This window comes from Eubalaena glacialis, chromosome 3, assembly GCF_028564815.1.
Source record: "Eubalaena glacialis isolate mEubGla1 chromosome 3, mEubGla1.1.hap2.+ XY, whole genome shotgun sequence".
In the NCBI taxonomy this organism is placed as follows: Eukaryota; Metazoa; Chordata; class Mammalia; order Artiodactyla; family Balaenidae; genus Eubalaena; species Eubalaena glacialis.
The window spans coordinates 9505289-9525709 of record NC_083718.1 but is presented as its reverse complement, the minus strand read 5'-3'; the positions used below and the strand labels follow the sequence as shown (position 1 = coordinate 9525709).

The following is a 20421-nucleotide window of genomic DNA, read 5'->3' as shown; positions in this document are numbered from 1 at the left end:
GATTTTCTAAGGAAGATTATTGATTATTGTATTATTATTATTATTTTTTTTTACAGCAGGTTCTTATTAGTCATCAATTTTATACACATCAGTGTATACATGTCAATCCCAATCACCCAATTCAGCACACCACCATCCCCACCCCCCCACGGTTTTCCCCCCTTGGTGTCCATATGTTTGTTCTCTACATCTGTGTCTCAACTTCTGCCCTGCAAACCGGTTCATCTGTACCATTTTTCTAGGTTCCACATATATGTGTTAATATAAGATATTTGTTTTTCTCTTTCTGACTTACTTCATCTCATGTATTATTAACGTTCTCATTTTTCAAATGGAGAAAAATTAAGTTCAGGGAAGTTAAATCCTTCGTTCATGTATCAAGTGTGGTCAGCCCTTACTGTGTCCAGACGAGGGCTGTTCTCTGCAGATACAGGGATGCAAAGCACAGAGCCTCTGGCCTCAAGCACCACTGTCTCACAGAGGAAACACAGGAGAAGCGAACCGCCCCAGAAGAGGGAAGCACGGGGCTGTGGCAGCACACAAGTGAGCTCGCTCAGGATGCGGGGGTATCGAGGAGGCTCCCCAGAGGGGGTGTCCCAGCCGAGTCATGAGGGAAGTAACGTGACAAAAGCAGATACCCACTAGCAGCCTGGCTTGAATGAAACCAAATCCTTGTCTCCAAGACCCGTGAGTGTCCCACTATTCCACAGCTCTTGTGATTAGATTCAATTAACAAGGATTTTCTTAGCGCTTGCTTTATGGAAATGTCTGTACTAGATGGCAACAAAGGTGAATCATTATAGTTCTTATCTCATGATAAGACAGACATACAGATAACCAACTCAACCAATACCAAATGTAAGTCTGACCTTCAAAATCAGGTGCTGGACTTCCTGCTTGAGCTTTCACCTAGTTCTCAGACTCCTGGTGGGGATGCTAGTGATTCCCCCCATGCCCTGGGGAAGCAGGTCAACAACACTGCCCACCCTGTGAACTGCCCCACGCAGCAAAGCCGGGCGGATATTATTCGCCACCTCATCTGTGAATTATAATATAAATTCTTCAATTTCTGCAAGGGAGCTTCTTTTGTCACTTGTAGGTACCATGAATTCTGTATTTCACTGTGCAGAGTGTTTCTGCTTACTTGAAACTGTTTACAGTGGAAGTATTTAAAATATTTTATTTAAGGTATCTACATCTTTATAATTGAATTTTTTCTTTAGTTTTCTTTTGAGTGCTTTCTTCAGCAGATTTGGGGACCAGAATTATGTCTGCCTCAAAAAAATTACTGGGGAAACTTCCTGTCATTCTGTGCTTTGGAGCGATATAGGAATTATCAGACCCTTAGCAGTTTTACTCAGCTCATCTGAAAAATCCATTGAACCCTGAAGTCACTACTCACTAACAGCAGTGCTCCCCATTCAGTACAGACTCACCTTCACACGCCTTCTCAACACTGCACTCGATATAACCACTGAGTGACAAACGTGGATGGGTTCATTTATCTTCAGTCTTTCTTCTACTATATGTGGAATCTAAAAAATAAAACAAACGAATGAATGTAACAAAACAGAAACAGACTCACAGATACAGAGAACAAACTGGTTACCAATGGGCAGAGGGAAGAGGAATGGGGCAAGACAGGCGAAGGGGATTAAGAGGTACAAACTACTAGGTATAAGATGAGTAAGATACAAGGATGTAATGTGCACCACAGGGAATATAGCCAATATTTCATAATAACTTCATATGAGTATTATCTATAAAAATACTGAATCACTATGTTGTATACCTGAAACTAATGTAATAGTTGATTGTAAATCAACTATACTTCAAATTTAAAAGAAATTAAGACAAGTTATTTTCTGTGTATGGCTTTGACCACATTCCACAGCTTTTCGTAGGTGACTGTCCCATTTTAATAATTTCTAAATAGCCTTTGACTTTTATTTTTATTTCCTCCTTGGCCTACAAGCTCTTCATCTCGTACACTCTCCGTATAAAACAAAACCCAGGGAAACACAGCATGTGGATCACTGGTACACCTTCTAAAATAATGTAATATCCCCGTCACCCATAACCCCTATAGCACACCCTTGTTCAAACCTGTTGCTCCAAAAAGGAAACTTTTTCAGGTTACCCTGAGGACACTGTCCACTTACTTCTCAAGAGGCACCAACTTACCTGCTATTCAAGTCCGATAGGTTTTTGCTTCCATTTGGTCCTTTCTGCTTCACATATTCCCCAAGTTCCATATTTCTTATACGTCAGTGGTACACTTTTCTCTTTTACAGCAGTCCTACAAAGTTTCCTCTTTTCTTTTCTTCTCTCTGTTTAATTTCTTCCCATTTCAGTGGACTGTGGGGACAAAGAGGAGGTAATTGCACGGGCTCAAGACAAGACCTCAAAGCAGAAATCCAGAAAATTCTTTGAACTCTTTTAAGTGCTACCCAATTGATCATACTCTTAATAAGGCTTTCTTACTTGTTTTCCTCTTCCTGAACCTAAGAAAATTATCTAAACTGATAATTGTACATATTACATATTATAATGTTATAATAAGTTGAACATTACAATCCAAATAATGCAATACTGCTTATATGCGAACAGAAATTCAGAGTTTTAAAGCAGTGAAAGTATAAAGGAAATTATTTTCTATCATTATGCAAGTTTTAAAACCATTAGGAAATGTTCTGTTTTCTAAAATCTACAATGCGTTAGGCCTCAGTCCATTTGTCTGACAGAAGCAAAAAAGAGGCAACCTATTACATAATGGTCCAAACTGGAAATTCCTAAAAACAAGAAACAAACTACTTTTATATTAGATCTCATTTACTATTAAATTGTCTAATTAAGACAAATACACACACACACACACACACACATATACACATCTATATGGCTTCATTCAAATATATAAGGTAAGAGACAGTGAAAGGAAAACAAATGATAATACCATATGACCTTTTTAATCCTGTGGGTTTTTTTTTTTTTAAACATTTTTATTAGAGGAAATGTGAGATTTTTCACACGTTCATAATGTTTTAAATGAATAGCCTCTAAACCTGTAAACCTATTTACAATAGGTAAAAGTCAGATTTTTAAGAAAACCAACAAATAGATTATCTCATAAACTGCACACAGAAAAAATACCAACAGAAAGAACAGAAAACTTACAAACACTGCAAAGTTCAATGTTAGTATGGAAAGTTTATAAGGTTACAATAGGAATTTAATTACAGATATGGAGAACATATGAACCTCTGGCACAAGTTACACTGGTAACAGATGTCAAACGCCCTGGGAAAGTTACCATGCATGCATTCATTCACTCATTCACTCATTTGTATGTCCACCCATCCATTCCCTCAGCAAATATTTACTGAGGATTCTCTATGTTCCAGGATATAATAATTTTTAAAAAGAAGAAGAAGAAGAAGGAGGGGGAGGGAGAGAGAAGAGGGAGGAGGAAGAGAAATTGTCTAGTGATGAATAGTGACAAGAAACCAGGCAATTACAATTCATCATGGTAAGTAAATTAACAGGTGCTATGACAGCACTTAAGAGGAGCACCTTATCCAGATATGTCAGTGGAGGGAAGAAAAGTGTGTAGGTGGTGTACACAAAGAAAGCTCATTTAAGCGATACCTGGAAGAGTATGAATCATACAGAAGAAAGTTAGATAAAGAGTGGAAAGAATGGGAAAAGGTCCAAGTAGAGGGAACAGCATGAGCAAATGGCTAAAGCAAAGAGGAAGCATAGCACGTGGAAGGAACTACAAAATATTCAGTAGGTAGGGGCATAGAGAGCAAGGCAGCAGTAATAGAAGATCATGTAATAAATGAAAGGCTTTCAGGGGCCAGATAGAAAGGATCTTGTAGGGCAATTTAAGGAATCTGGAACTTATCTTAAGGGTAATGACAAGCCATTAGCGGTTTTAATCAGAAAAGCAATAATGACCAGACAAGTGTTTTAGTATAATCATGCTGCCTGAAAACAGATCATTCATTAGAGAGGATCAATTAGCAGGTGAGAGATCAATTAGAAGTTTTGCCTGGATCCATAAGAGAGATGAAGAGAGAATCAGGAAAGTGGAAATGGAGTAAAGAGAAGTTTATAGTCTCAAGATACATTTAAGAAGTAAAATTAATAGGCAGGATAAACTTGATATGAGACTGGGAGAGGGTGGAACTCAAAGATAAACTCAATTTGTCTTTGGTAACTGAGATAGAGAACAAAGGCCAAGAAACAGGTTTAGGTGCAAAGATGGGAAATGCTGTCTTCAACAAGTTCACTTGAACCGCCTGTGAGTCATCTAGGTGAATCAAGCTAATGGACAATTAGCTAAAAAGGTCTGAGATGAGGAGAGAGACAAGCACGGACATTCATCAGCACACAGACCGCAGCTGAGTTTTGGGAGTGACTGCATAGCGTGAACATGCAGAGCCAAAACAGAAGACATCTAAGGAACTTCAGCATTTAAGGGACAAACAAGCAGATGCTGCAAAGAAGGCTGACAGAAAACCCTCTTCCCAAACAGAAAGTCAATTTGATATTCCTATAAAAATTCCCTGGCTTAGATCTGGGAGACCCTCAGAGAAAGTTCTCCTGACCAGCTGAAACTCACGCCTTTGCTAAGCTTTCTAACATCTGATAGCCACCATCACCCGCCCACTTCTCTACCCTCCCCCAAACCAACTGACACACACACTCTTACCTTTTCATCCAGTTCATAAGCTCTTCTCTCCTTAAAATAAAAAAACAGTCTGCTAAGAAGGTCTGTTTATATATTATACGACAAACAAACATTAAGTATTTAATGTTTAAAAAAAAAAGGGAGACACTCCACCCAGGTGGTAGTCTCCCAAAGCAGACACACCTCCCTCCAGCAGTCCCTCAGGTTTGCTACAGTCATCCACCAGCCCAAGGGATCATGATGTTCCCCGAGGGGCAGGGCAGCCAGGGTCTCCCAGAGGTGGAAGAGAGAAGATACAGAACAAATTGACAAGCTGACTGAAATTCTGTAGCTCTCAGCTGCAGCTGGGTGTTTCAGGACAAGAATTAAAGGCTTATCACCTTTTGGAAAGACAGCAGGAAGAATGACTCAGAGCATAATTCCTTGCACCTTGACATAAATGTTGATTTAGTCTTTCAAGAAAACTCTACAATATGTTAAAAAAAAAAAATTAGCACTCTTGGAAAAAAACTGTCTCAGTCCTGCCAAAGATGAACTTTTCACACCAGCTTGAGCCCCACCAGATTCAAAATATGGAGTTTACTCACATATTTCCTGCTCTTCAGAGAGAGAGAAATGGAGACCTGCAAATATGAAGAGGCTTCCCTGGAATCCCGCAGTTACTCAGCATTTGGTCCTGCTGAATCAGTGTCTTGGACACCCAAGCCGTCGTCATTCCCACTGGACAGTGTATGCTGCGAGGGGTTTCTCCTCACCTGGTCAGCCGAGTGCAGGTCTTCGGGAATGCTCGTTTAGCCGTCTCTGGGTTGGTGTGCACTGCAAAAAGAGTTCATCTCTGCCAACTCACGTGTCCCAACTTCACAGTGACCTGTGAACCAAGCCACAGAAAGAGAAGCAATGGGTGACTATATCAACGCCTACTCCATATCCCAATTCCGGAAAACCTACAGTCTCCCTCAGGATCATGTCTTCAAGAAGAGAAAAGGCCACCAAATGAAATGCCGACATCTCACAGTCAGGCTGAATTTTTAAAAATGCAAATTGGGTAACTGCTCTCACAGCCAAAACACTGGCTGTTCTGTGCTCTGCCAGGACAGACCAGGTTTCACCACAGATCACAAGACAAGGATGAGAGATTCAAGGGGCAGAGCCAAGCACTGAGTGACACCAGCCTGTATCAGCTGAGCTCAAGACACATGAGAAATCCAGCCAAGACCTGCAGAGCCACCCAGCCTCACCGCGCCGGACTGACCAATCTCTAGCGTACTCCAAGCCGTAGAAGTGACCCCAGCCGAGTCAGGTGAAATGCCCAGCCCAGCCAAAGCCAGCGAACTCCCAGCCAACCTGCAGGCTCATCGCCAAAAAGACTGACCTGTCAAGTGAGCCAGACAAAGCTTGGATCTCCCACGGCCTAAGGGCCAACTTCTGTGAGGAAAAGCTGCATCCAACATCTAATACCTCCAGAGATGATAATTCTGAACAGAAGCACCCTGAAGGGCTTCTGTATCATCCAACGTTTCGCCACATGCAAGAGTTTGAAAAAATCATGTTTTCTCTGATCACAGTTGGACTGCACATTCTTGAGGAGTGAAAACTTTTTAAAATTCCAATTATTTCTTATTTTTCAAAGGTGAAATTGGTGAAGTTGAAGCCTCTCTAGTGTCCTCCATAATCTGTCCCCCATCCTTTCCCACATACGTTCAAGGCCATACTGACGTGGAGGGGCTCTGAGAGCAGGAAGTTTTCTGTGGCCTGTTTGGGTAACATAAGACCTCCAGGGGCACAGAATGAAAAGGTAGTCAAGAGAAAAAAAAGCATTAGCCAATAATATATTGTACTTGCCCCCTCTACCTCCCCTGCATTGAGGTCTACCCTAGTTACCAGACACAGGACTGGTTCCGGGCACACGGTCACACGCTCGCAGGTGTGGTCTACACTCTGTGCAGCCATCAGAGTCCCGGCAACCTGCATTGGCTCAGAATAGCCTAGGGGGTCTGCTCATGGCCACGAGGCTCTGTGTTGCCCTGGTTCTGGACACGCTGTACCAGCCAGTGTCCGCCCTGCTAGAGAACATTAAACTAGACCTAGAGCCCACAGATTACTGTGGGAGATGGTGTTATTTATAGTCAGCCAGATTTCTAATAATTAAAAGCCTACCTTACGCAAATAAAGACAGAGAACTAGCTACTGAAGTTCCTGCCCTTCTGGAGAAAAGACATCAAAATTTTGCCAAGTTTAACCTAATTCAAAAAGAATTTGAAGGACGTGAACCAACTTTAATGGAGACCAGACTCAAGAACAAACTATCAGCAATAGAGGCCAATAATAAGGAGGTGGAAATCTCCAACTCCTTGCTTAGGCTTAAAATACAGACCTTTACAAAAGAACATAGCAAAGAGAAATCTAAGCATTTAGAACAAGTTGACATTCAAGAAATATTCAGCCTTTGAAAGATTCATCGAAACCCATCCAATATAAGTAACTACAAGCAAAACAGCCTTTAAAGTGCACCAGAAAAGCGAAGAACAACTTCAGACAGCACTAAAAAGATGCTTCAGATGACAATTCCCATCTTCGGGGAAGTATATAACTGCTTTCACAAGAAGCTAAAGAACGGATAGGAAGAGTGCGCAAACTTATTAATCAGGAAAAAAAAGAAGTTTAAAAAAAAAACCCTAAAATTCTACTGCATCTGGAACAAGTTCTAAATGATTAAGAAAGATTATTACTCAAGATGAGAGATCAGTCTGCAGTTCATGAAGAAAGCAACAAGGATGCAGAACCTTGAAACTAGATATAAACAAACATATCAGAAAATGAAGACTTCTAATAAGATGAATTCAAAGCAGTTTTGATGAAACTGACTCATGCTGCTGGGTTAAACACGGCTGATCTAGGCTTGGCTAGGCCAGGTGACTATGCTCACCTTCGCTAGGTTTATTTTAAAATTTATTTTAAAACTCTTGAAGAATATGAAACCAAATGTACACTGCATTAACTGAAAGAGATAAAATAATTGAAGCACTGAAAGTCTGTAAGTCTCCAAATAAGAAAGCTTCGCTATGATGAGAAAGGGGGACGGTAGGGGGGAGAGGGGAATGTACTTAGAAAGGAACAGGGAGAACCACCAGAGGCAACTTAACATCCTTCCTACACTGCACTGAGAAAAATAAATGAATTTTCACCAAATATCTAATGTAGAGAGAACTCACCCTGTGAAGATAGCGGAGCATTCTCTCAAAATATCAATAGATGGAAATGTCAGCATGTGAAGAGCTAGACATTTCCAAAACATTTTTCAGGAAGAACTTAAAACATTTCAAAAAGTAACCTTACATCCCTGATGTTCCCAATGGGGCATTTGGAAGAGCAAAAAGGGAGCACCAGGGAACCCAGTGGATGAACAGACACCGAGAAAGCTGTGGCATCAGGCAGTGATGGCGCAGAGGCCAGGGCCTAGCGCCTGGTGGAGAGCAGATGCATCCTCCCAGGGACAGGACCACAGACAGAAGAGCCCTCCACTGGCCATCCCCATCCTTAACACAGTGCGTCCTACGCTGAAGCAAGCCAGAACTTGTCCTGGTGCTTCTTGACTGGTAGACACTCTGGGCCTGCTGATTCAACCCTTCCACCTGAATGGAAGACCTGCCACCCTAAGGGCAGCAGCAAACAGTGGGTGCTAGGAAAGCAACAACAAAATGGGAAAAAGAGTCACCTGGAAGAAACCAGTCCTACTACAAAGTTTTGCTGAACACCGGGCCTGGGCACTATGAGCTATCATCAACCCAGACACTCGTGCAGTCCCCGCCATGTTTTCTTTTCACTTCCTCGCAAAGGAAGGCTGCTATAATCACATCCACCCTGAAGATATGAAGCCTAGGCACAAGAAGGCTAAGCAATTTGCCTGGGGTCATAACTAAAATAATGCCAGGAACTGGGAACTAAAGGCAAGTATCCCAATTATGGACAAACCCTCCAACCATCCTGCTCTCCTAAGGATAATTTATGAAAATAAAGGCAAAAGTACTGTGTCTTTTGAAGCTGAGGACATGAGCTCAGCATTGAGGACTTGAACATTTATAACGAGCCAGTTGGGTCAGGGCCTACTGGTATCTCCTTGAAAGCATTGTTCTTTTATCAGTTAATTCGGTTAAGATTTGGGAATTTTTGTTGGTTTAAAAAAATGTGTTTGGGAGAGAAAATCCACGAGGTTTTAGGTTCTTGCAAAGTAGTCCATGGATCAAAGACCTTTGAAAGCCAGTGTCTAAAATGAATTAATACTCCCTATATACGAACAGTCAGCAAGCTGGAAATACCAGTGCAAATGGATTCCTTATTTACTAGATGAGAAGAAGCCTTTCTTCACACTTAAAAAAAAAAAAGATTCTCTGCAACTGATATCATATAGACCTTTGAAATCTTGTATATTATGATGCCAATATCCCAAGATTTCAAAACAGTAATCAATAGACACTTGACATTTTCATGATTTGACAAAATTCTGCACACAGAAATTAAAATCCCAGGACAACAAATGCCAGGAAAGAAACCCCTAGTTTTATCTCTGCAGTTAATAAGGCAATATGCCATCTATGTAACTTATTTCATCAGAAAGTATTTCTAATCGCCTACTCTCCCCTGAGATTCCATGTGGTCCACTGTCACAGAAGAGAGCAGCAAGAGGCAGATACTGGAAATGGTCCCCCAAACCTAGACTTCATACTAAGTGTTCTTTACCTACAGGAACCTACTAGAGGTATTTCAATATACATTAGGATTTTTATTCGGGAAGAAAAAAAAATTTGTGATGCTCCTGTTGTGGGTTTCCAAAGAGAATCCAGGTGCTTTACTTAGTAAGAAATTTACCTTATGAATTTTAAAATTATGAATTTTAAATCTCAGACCATATTCGGAGTGAAGAGTAGAGTACATAATCCTGTGGGGTCATAAATTCATTCATTGTGGGGTCATATGTTCCGTCTGTTAAAAGAATATTCCACCAATTAAAGTTAAATGAGAATAAGACCAAAAAGAAAAAAAGGACAAAAAAGACAGACAAAATGACAAGACAGGTGTCACACTTCCTCAAATGCACTCAACAATTAGGATACTAAAAGTTTTCATTATTTCCAATTACTCATCACACCGTTTGACACAGGGCACTTAATTTCCTATTTTTTTTCCTTTTTTTAAACTTCTCACCAATTTAAGATTTCATGAGGTAAGCAACAGGTTTACAGCTTTTACAAATTTAGGAACTAAGATATCTTACTGACCAAAAAAGTAAAGCACAGAGTAATACACAGAATGATCCTTTTCTTTTAAAGCATATATCTTGTTTCCTAAATTTCTAAAACATAAGTATGAAAGTTATTATGTATAAATATTTTTGGATAATAATAATAGTTTTTATTAATAATAACATACAGTGGGTGCGGAAGAGAGAAGTATGGCAGGGGACACTTTTGCTTTCCGTAATCTCCTTTTGGTGTTACTAAAAACTTGTATTTTTTTGTTTGCCTTCTTCTGTAACTTAAATTTTTTTAGATACAAAAAGTTCAAGAACCACCCTGCAAGCTTCCACCACTAACGCGCTCAGCAGACAGCCTCTCCAGTAAAGGGCACGGTAGACTCAACATGGGAAATGTGTGTGTAGTTCATCAAGCCACTCTCAAGCTGAGGTTTTGCTGTGCAGTATTTACATCCTACTGCATTGTTTCTTCCTCCAACGCAGAATGGAAAGCATGTGTCATCTTCATATTAAGCAATCCCATTTACCTAAAAGCCACTCGCAACAACAGCAAAAAAGGGAAGTCATCAAACACTGCAGTTTTCGCTTTAAATGTATGTCTGCCTGCCTTAACTTCAGTTGTCAATCGGAAATGGTTTGCAAAAAAAGCAAATAGTTACATTAAAAACTTACAAGAAACATCTGGAATAGTCTATATTTAAACCAGTTACTTACATGGATATACATATACATTCACGACATACATTCACTGTCGTGAATGTATGGAGATGATTAAACTTTTCTGGCTTGAAGATCTCTGAAAAAGTTCAAATCCTAAACAGTTTACTTATTTTCTTATTTGTTTTTTACCCAGAGAACATTTATTAAGTATCTATTACGAGCTTGATACTCCACAAAGCTGTGACGTTATCTTGAATTTTACTAGTATATACACATTTATAACCTAATAAACCCTGAATTAATCCTTTAATGATTTTTCTACCTTGAATAGCTATGCTTCCAGGTATTTCCTTCTTCCACGCACACGCAAATTTTAAAGAAAAAACAAACTTTTGTATAGTACTTTAAAATTTGCAAAGGCCTTTCACGAAAGATTCCCATAATATACAGTGAGGCTGGCAAGAAAAACACATTCATTACTCTTAATAGAGATGAGAAACTGGTGCTCAGGGAGGTGGGATGCGACTGCCCCAGCAGTTACTTAGCATTTACTGGTGAAGCTGAGACTCTAACTATGTATCCTGACACAAGCCCAGCTCTCTCTCCTTGCTGCCTCTGAGTCAGAACTCCTGTCTTTTCCACTATGAGTGAATTCTACCATCCAAGGTTCTAAGTGAAAAACATACTGAGGTTTAAATTAGCAAGAAAAAGCAAGTGTCTGCATATTACACATATTTAATAAATAAGTACTGAACCATCAGAAAGTGAAAATAGCTGTAGGAAATATGCAAAGTTCTTTCAGAGATGAAGAGCATAGGCTTGAGAAAAACTATATTCTTACGTTTCACAAACATGCTTTCAAGTATTTATTACTGAAATCTAAATGATTTTCCTTTCCATAACTGAGTACATGGCTCTCCTCTTTAGCAATAATTGCAGGTTTTACTCTCCAAGTCAAACTGGGAGCTCCAACTACTGGCAGCTCATCGTAAGAATATGGTAAACTAGTCCCCATTTTCTTTTAACAGTTCTAATGCAAAGCAGAGAGAATATTTGCAGTCTAATACCTTGCTGTTAATCTCGCTGTCTACTTAGACGCTTGAGGGAAAACCACTAGAATATTCCACTGTACGGTTCTAATCATGTTATCTGATATCAAATCATTTTCGAGTTGAGGTTATCTACTTGTCCTTACCAATCAAACCGTTTAACTCGTGCTACAGCAAGATGATTTTTGAAGACTTCACAGACTAAGCTTATTCAAGCTAACTGTTAACTTCTCCCTCCCTCCACCGCCACCTCTCCTTTTTGCCAATTAAGTGTTCCGGTAAATTCTAAGGCAACTAAGAGTGACTCAGGAGGAAATCTTGCATCCTTGCACTCTTACACTAAAATGATTCGGGTGTATGACAGCTGCGAGGTCTTGGTGTTTCCCTCTGCCTCATCGTAAGGAGGTCTGTGATTTCCCTTTCTGTTCTGGAAGGACAGGCAGCCAAGGACGCCTGAGGGATAGTCTGCAACCCCACGGACAGACCCAGCCACGTGCCTGCTGGTGATCAAAACTGCACACCCGGTGAAAGCACTTTCTTCTGTCCCTTCCCTGACTAACGTTCACCCTCAAACGTGCTACGAGACGCCCAGGCAGAATGCAAAGTCAGTCACACCACCTGCCTCTGGACCGTCACCTTTCCTCCCATTCGCGGTTTCCTTCCGCAAATTAAATGGAGTCGCAAAGAGGAACAGATGAGGGTCTCCCCACTGCCTCAGTTTGCAGACCAAGAAAGGAGGCGTGGGGAGAGGGCGTGCGCGCCAAAAAGGGGGAAACACATCCTAATTCAAAATGAGGTAATTGCATTCGGGTTCCCAGCAAGCAACCTTTACCTGCTGGGCAATCGTCGCTCGCTTTGGGGTCAGGAGCACGTGAGCGTGGGGGAGGGGAGGGGATGGAGAAAGAGAGGGGGAGGGCGAGCGCCCCAGCCGGGCCTGCAGCCGACCTGGCTCCCTGCCTCCACAGCCCTGCGACCCCGCCCGGCCGCCACAACTCGGCAGAGGTGTCTGGCGACCACTCGGCGGGAAACTTCTCTGCTCCCACACCGGCCCGAACCGGTCGCCGCGCTTGGCCCGACTGCGCACGACGCTGGGGCCGCAGACGTCAGCAGCCCCCTCGCTTCCAGACCCTTCGCCGGCAGCCGTGACTGCGCAGACGGGCGCTGACCTCCCCCCCGTGCCCGGCTGCAGCTGGCCAATCGGCGTTCGCTGTTGGTGGGCGTGGCGTCGTCAGGCCCCGCCCCCGCGCCTCCGCCTTTTATAAATACGGCTGCGCCTACCCGGTCACTTAGGGTAGTAGTTTCAGTCGGAAAACGATAATGCCTAGTGCTATGTTCCTGGCTGTCCAGCACGACTGCGGACCCATGGACAAGAGCGCAGGCACCGGCCCCAAGAGCGAGGAGAAGCGGGAAAAGATGAAGCGAACCCTGTGAGTAAGGCTTTCTTCTCTCCCCCCGCCACCCCTGCGGACCCAGCTGTCCTGGGTGGCTGCAAACGCGGTACATTTGCGCTTGGAACTGGGTAGCGTGCACCTCTGCAGGAAAAAAAAAAAAAATGTGGAAAAGGTTAATTTGTTAAGTAAGGTTTAAACCTGTGTGGGTAGGTATTTATTTTGTGACGTGAGCGAAGGACTCTCGGGTAGAGTTTAGAAACTGCAGAAAATTCTTGATGCAGAGGCGGTGGTAGATGCTGGTTGGCTTTTTGTCCCCCTGCATCGAAAATGACTTCAGGGAATCCTGCGGCCGAAGCGCGTCCCCGGCATTCGTACGTTGCATTGTAAATTCTGATCAGCTTTACACGGCTGCTGCGATGTAGATATTTTTTGCTGATTCCGAATATATTCTTTTAAAATCTTTTCTTTTTTTAATTGAACAGCAGATCTCACCCACTCAGGACTGTGGAACAAATAATTGTTCTGCATCATCTTCTTAAAATGAGTGTTGTAGTTGGGGGAGGAGGACGGGCAATCTCACACACACACCTTCATTATGCACAGCTTCTAGGGTGGTCCAGAGCCTCCTGCTCGAAGGGTAGAAGGGAACTGAGCACGGGCTGGCTCAGGGCAGTTCCACTGTGGGTTTCATCAAGTGTGAAATGTCTCAGAATTGTAATTAACGTTGCAGAAAAACTGCTGCCTTCTGTGGGCCAGAAATAACATCTGCTTTTTGAACTATGCAAACTACATTCATAAAAATACCCTATAATTGTAGGTAGTTCTACCCTTAGTTTTAAAACTAGTCATTATGTTCAGATGAGTGGATGAAACTAGTGTGTTTAGTATATAGGTGCTGGGTTTAAATGTTAAAGGTGTAAGACTGACAGGAAGAGTTGTTTTGTCTTATTTGGTTTGTCTGTAGCCACAGGGGGCAACTTTATTTGGTAAAAATGCCTTCAGCTGCATTGGCGATTTCAAGTGTTGCCACTAAGTGAATATCCTTTTTCTTTTTTCTTTGAAGATTGAAAGATTGGAAGAGCCGTTTGAGCTACTTCTTGCAAAATTCCTCCTCTCCTGGGAAGCCCAAAACCGGCAAGAAAAACAAACAGCAAACCTTCACCAAGTAAGTTGAAAATCTTGTACTTGTGAATGAGCTCACTGCTGAGCTGAAAAGGGAACCTCTGACATGTGTGAGCTAATACGCAGAACTTCTCTTGCAGGCCTTCTCCCGAGGAAGCCCAGCTGTGGTCAGAAGCATTTGATGAGCTGCTAGCCAGTAAATGTAAGTTAAAACCTCTTGAATTTGATCCATTTCAAGTATCAGGAAAGTCTAGAAAGGTTGTGTCCACACAGCAAGAGCAGCTTGCCCAAGGGGAATTTTACTTTACAATCCCCATGACATGAGGCGTATTCTTCTCCTTTATTTCCCAGTGATTAACCAGGGAAATGCATGGCTTTTTCACTCTAGGTGGGAAAAAAATTAGCCCCAAACTGTAATGGCAGTTGCTTTTTGTTAAGGTTGAGTCAGGTTTTCCATTGCAAACAGTGTTTTCAAGAGACATCGTTCCCAGAGAACTTATGGCTCCCCTATAAATATTTGCATTAACAGTGAAGCTAAGTATTTATGTACTTTTGTAGTAGTGTGCCAACTTAAGCGTTTTGCTGACTGGCATCTTAGTCTTTAAAGAGCTAAATTCTGAGGATTACAGGTTGACTGAAATCTAGAAAATTGCTATCATCTAGAAATAATAAAATATGGGGCCAGGGGAGTGGGAGTTCTAGGAAAAAACAGAAGGGATTATTTGGTCACTCCGTTCACTATATGCATGCTTTCTTTCTCCCCTCCCCCCCCCCCCAACTCCCAGATGGTCTTGCTGCATTCAGGGCTTTTTTAAAATCTGAATTCTGTGAAGAAAATATTGAATTCTGGCTGGCCTGTGAAGACTTCAAAAAAACCAAGTCACCCCAAAAGCTGTCCTCAAAAGCAAAGAAAATATATACTGATTTCATAGAAAAAGAAGCTCCAAAAGAGGTAAGGGGAGATAAAAAGTTCCTCGTTTTAGCATGTTTTAAACATTCTCAGCACCAAAGTGAAACGGAAAGAATTGAAGAGACCTCAAATTAAAAGGGGGGTCGGGTAAATGTTTTTCCCCTACTTCTAGCTTTCAGGGAGGTTAATTACATTTCTTCAGTGACTTGGCTGATGAAGCTAATCACACATTATAGTTTCTTTGTTGTTGTTTTCAAATATTAAATAGATTAATCTCTTAACTCTGAATATGGAATAAACCACTTTTTATGTTTTATTTCAGATCAACATAGACTTTCAAACCAAAACTCTGATTGCCCAAAACATACAAGAGGCTACAAGTGGCTGCTTTACAACTGCCCAGAAAAGGGTGTACAGCTTGATGGAGAACAACTCTTATCCCCGTTTCTTGGAGTCAGAATTCTACCAGGACTTGTGTAAAAAGCCACAGATCACCACAGAGCCCCATGCTACCTGAGATGAAAAAGGGAGCCCAGAAATGAGGACATTTCATTTTTTTCCTAAGGGGAAAGGCTGTCACCTGCCAAAAAGACTGACCTTGAATTCAGCCTGGGTGTTCAGGAAACATCACTCAGAACTATTGATTCAGAGTTGGGTAGTGAAACAGGAAGCCAGTAGCCATCTAGGAGAAGCTGGTACTGGGACAGCTTCCGTAACCGATGGAGCACAGGGAAAGCGTGGTCTAAACGTGGCGTGTCTCACGCTGGAAAAGCAGGAGCTTGAGACTGAAAGATAACGATGTAACACTATTGGTCCAGAAGCATTTACAATCAATAGGTCTGGGGTTATGTGGCCTTAGTGAGCTGGCTGTACATTTTTCCCTAAATCAGTCCTTGTTACCACATAGTGGTTTAGCTGTAGTTTCTTTAGTACTAGGTAACCTATGTTTACTATGTGCAAGGGTATTGAAGTTCTATGACTACAGATCATCAGTACTGTTGTCTCACGTAACTCTAAAACTGAAACAGTCTGTTTGAATTGTCAATCGGTGTGTGTAATAGAATGAGTGCTGTTGTGTAGAAAACGACAATGTCCATTATGAGTGCCAAAACTGTCCTGATGGCAGCTAAACTTTGAAGTGGTCTTTGAATACTTTTAATAAATTTATTTTGATAAATAATGTTATTGAATATTTGGTCCAGATGTGGGTTGGGGTAGGTTTTTTGGTAATTGAATATGGCAGATACAAGGTGAAATATCTCCTCTCTGGTAAAGAAGAGGTGTCAGTTGATGGGCCCTGTTTAGTGAGAATTGACAATCCTCAGAACTGAGAAATTACAGCTGCAGGGAAGATCTACTCCCATCTCTAATGCTTTCGTAGGTCAAAGGAGGTCAGGTCACATCTTTAGAGCCACCCTGAGATCAACCTTTCTAATATAATCTTGTAAAAATCAAGCTTGTTATTGAAAATATGGGAACATTGGCTTTAAAGCCTTTCATGAGTATTAAAGATCAGCTAAATATGAGAAGTAAAATGATGTAAGAGACAAAGCACCAAAATTATTCACACAACTAAGCTGCTCAAATGAAGAAAGAAACCAAATAAAGAGGAAAGTAGGCCTTTTTATTTCCCTTGGTTCCAAGTTCCCCCGCAGGGTAATGGCATGAGCTTCCAAGATCCATGTCTGAAACTGTTCACTTCCGTGATGGATCAGTACAAAATCAGAATTTCCCTGATTTGCCAGCCTTCATTTGGCCAATAAAGAATCTGGGGACTTCCCTGGTGGTCCAGCGGTTAAGACTCCATGCTCCCAATGCAGGGGGCCAGGGTTTGATCCCTGGTCAGGGAACTAGATGCCGCATGCCGCAACTAAAAGATCCTGCATGCGGCAGTGAAGATCCCGAGCGCCGCAACTAAGACCTGGTGTAGCCAAATAAATAAATATTTTTTTTAAAAAAGAATCTGGTTGTGTTACTGCAGCTAATGATGAAGGCAAGAAGCACGATTTTGTGGCTTAGACTTCACCTAGAAGTGTGCTCTTTCCCTAGCTGAGAGAGAGGCCTTGAATCTGTTATTTTCCAAACCAGCTACTTAGAAAAGGAATAACTCTTCTCCAGCAGGCTGCTTTTTCAACCTTCTTGATGGTGGTTTTCATTTTGAAGAGGAGGGCGAACACTCATCTTGGAAAACCTGAGCCCATGTACTGATTTCTCACACCTTTGTGACCTTGGGAGTCCTAATCTGCCCCGGCTCCTCAATTCACACCTTCCTGCCTATCCCACTGGTTCCTGTGAGGTAGTAAGGGGCTTTAGGAAGTGTAAAGCGCTTTTTAGAACATTTATCCTGATTTGCCAAAAGAAAACTTGACCTCCCCTGGTTTAAACTGTTTTCGTGGTGCTTGCACTGAACTTCACCTTCACCCCACTTTCTGGGACCAACAGGCACAAGCTCCATGAGAGACGTGAACTAGTCTACTCCTGTGTCACCAGCAGCCAAAATAATACATAACAGGTGCTCCATAAATAGTGATAGAATAAAAATTCTGAAGGGTCACTGAAAGAGATTTCTTTGGAGAATAAATAGGTCTGCACAAGCCTCAATTTGGAAAGGTTTTGGCCAACAGAGAAACCCAGGAGTCACGCCATGTATCCAATTTGTCACCAAGTCCTATTTTTACTTCAGGTCTCTCTCCAGCCTGCTTTCTGTCACCACCCTGATCAAAGGTGCCACCATCTGCCTGGGCAACTGCAACAGTCTAAACTCACCTACCCTCACTCACTTTTCCCCCCCTCCAGTGTGTTCCCTGCTTTTTAACTCTAGGAAGCCTCTCAACACAGAAACCTGATCTTGTCTCCTGTTGCTTATAAACCCCTGACAGGTTTCCCAAACAATCAGGATAAAGGCATCATCCTTAATATAGTCTAACACCTGCATGGGCTTGACCCCTTCTTCCACTCCATCCATGCTCCACCACGTGTCCCCCAGCTCTCTCTGCCAGCCTCACCGACCTACTTCTATTCCCCCGTGGGTGCCATGCCCGCTGGTTCCATAGGACCTTTGTGCATCATAGGGCCTCTGCATGGAATGCAATTTTAGCTCTTACTCATCATTCACAGATCGGTGCAATCGTCACTTCCTCAGGGAAGCCTTCCCTGACCTCCTTACCTGGGTCAGATCGCCTTTTAGGTGTTCTCATAGCACCAGCTTCTCTAATTCAGCACACTTAATAGAATTCTTATTAATTTGTATGATAATTAATAATTCTATCTTTTCCCCCTGGATTGCAGATGTCACAGTTCAAGGACTCCGTGTCTTTTTCTGCTGACTGCCAGATCCCAACACCTAGCACCTTGATGGGCACACAATGCCAGCTGCATTAATGAATGCATGAATATTAAAAACTCTTAAATTTTGGTGAAAAAGTATCTACCAATGCACAAGGAACTAAGGACAAGGTTTTAAAAGCCCCATTGCCTCAAACATCTGAAAATATCTGCAGAGCTTTCTTCTTGGCAAAAAAAATACCTCTTACTAAGCATGTTCTCTATAACTTTTGACCTTTAATAGAAGGAGAAGCCAGATCATAGTAACAAGAAGCAAGAGTTCCGACCGTTTCAGGGCTGCTAAAAGTACAGACTTTATTCAGGTGGTATTTTCCAATGTTCTTTAGTGTAGAACAAGCTGAAATAGATTTCAGTTTAGAAACCACGTACCTCCACAAATAAATATCACTTAATGTTCCCATTTGTTGGAGTTCATACACTTAGACTCCACAGTCCACTCACTTTGATAGTATTTCATTTTCCATATATTTTAAGTTCAGAAGCATTTCAAAATGTAATTTCATACAGTCCCACTGAAAAAATTAGAATTGTGTATTATCTGTCATGTGAGCCCAGAGAGGCAATACATGAGTTTCAACGTGGTGATTTAAAATGATCACCCAAAATTTTATAGGAAACCGGTCTTTGGTAGAGGGTTTGTTTGACCACATTATTTGATCGTTTCTCCACATTATTTGATCGTTTCTGGCAGTGATTCTTACCTTGTGGGGTTGGAGAGTGAGGAAGCTGTGTTTTTGTCAATGGCAAGAAGATGAGGTTGATCTACATTTCGGCATCATATCCAAGGAGTAGCTTGGAATTGCTTGAGGCAACAATAACAGCCCCAAAAAGCTTCTCCTATGACCTGCTTTTAAAATCTAAAACTATATCTTTCATGTTTTCCAGACTCTCTATTATTGAAGACCATTATTTTGAAGAACTGCATAGTGTTCTATAACATGTGCTTATTATAATTAATTCTCCTCTGTTGAACAGCATAGTTTTTCTATTATATACGTTTTATAAACACTATGGTTAATTTCCTTAATTATGTGAGTGTATACACATTATGTACTTGTATACATATTACATATATGTGTCTGTGTAAATGATATATGTATATTAAAATTTTTCATCTTAAAAAAAAAACGAATCACTAGAGGAGTAAGGAGTACATGCTAGCCTAAGGCAAGAGCATTGAACAAAAGCCTGATACTACCCATTGGGGGCCCATGATTCAGCATCACCAGAGTACCTGGCAGGATAAGGCCGGGATGGGTGTAGAAGCATGGCCCAGAACCAGGTGATAGAGGACAGTCTTGAATACGAAAGGTTAGGATTTTATTCTGAGGTGATGGATACCAATCTCAATTTAAATGTGCAAAATAACCTGGGCAGCAAATGAAGGATGAATTGGAGTCAAGCAAATGAATTAGGAGACTGCAGTTATAGCCCAGATGAGACGTGCCACGTTGGCTAAACCAGGACGTTGTCACCAAATAATTCAATGTATTGGGTTGGCCAAAAAGTTTGTTCGGTTAGTGACTCCATTGCGCAATAAAGTTCTTGGTGAAAATGAAAAATGTGTCTTTTACTTTTACTTAAAACCAAACAAACTTTTTGGCCAACCCAATAAGTTAACAGCAAATTATACATCTATGCAGAGCACTGATCTCAACCACACAGGGGATGGTAAGACATTGGTCCTCTAGGAGGCACCAATTAAGCATCTGATGAAATAATGTTCCAAAAGTAAAACATGAGGCGGGCCATGATTGGCGATTAATTATCAAAAGAGAAGTGCAAGACCCTTTAGCTGGAATAAATCAAGAAACAAAGTGAAGTGGCAATTTTTAGCAGATTTAAAAAATGGGTCAATTAGCAAGGATGAAGTGGAGAGCATCAGGGTGGAGAAACAGTTTAAATAAAGGGAAAGGGGAAAGCAGCATTGCATTTTGCATTGTGCTATGATATACAACAGCTAAATAAACAGCTATTGTAGGCAGATATTTTTGATG

At 41.5% G+C, this 20421-nt stretch overlaps 1 protein-coding gene and 1 long non-coding RNA gene across 2 annotated transcripts; one reads left to right on the top strand and one right to left on the bottom strand.

Moving 5' to 3' along the window:
* Window positions 1-1510: 1510 nt before the first annotated feature.
* On the bottom strand, window positions 1511-12594 carry LOC133087703 (uncharacterized). Its single transcript, XR_009700437.1, has 5 exons — window positions 12489-12594; window positions 5452-5564; window positions 4718-4747; window positions 2185-2358; window positions 1511-1535 (listed from the first exon to the last, which is right to left on the bottom strand). It is a non-coding gene; the product is annotated as an uncharacterized LOC133087703 (long non-coding RNA).
* Window positions 12595-12958: 364 nt separating this feature from the next.
* On the top strand, window positions 12959-16259 carry RGS2 (regulator of G protein signaling 2). Its single transcript, XM_061185290.1, has 5 exons — window positions 12959-13083; window positions 14111-14212; window positions 14310-14371; window positions 14955-15121; window positions 15402-16259. The coding sequence occupies exons 1-5, from the start codon at window positions 12974-12976 to the stop codon at window positions 15594-15596; spliced, it is 636 nt and encodes a 211-aa protein (XP_061041273.1). The 5' UTR covers window positions 12959-12973; the 3' UTR covers window positions 15597-16259.
* The last annotated feature ends 4162 nt before the right edge of the window (window positions 16260-20421 follow it).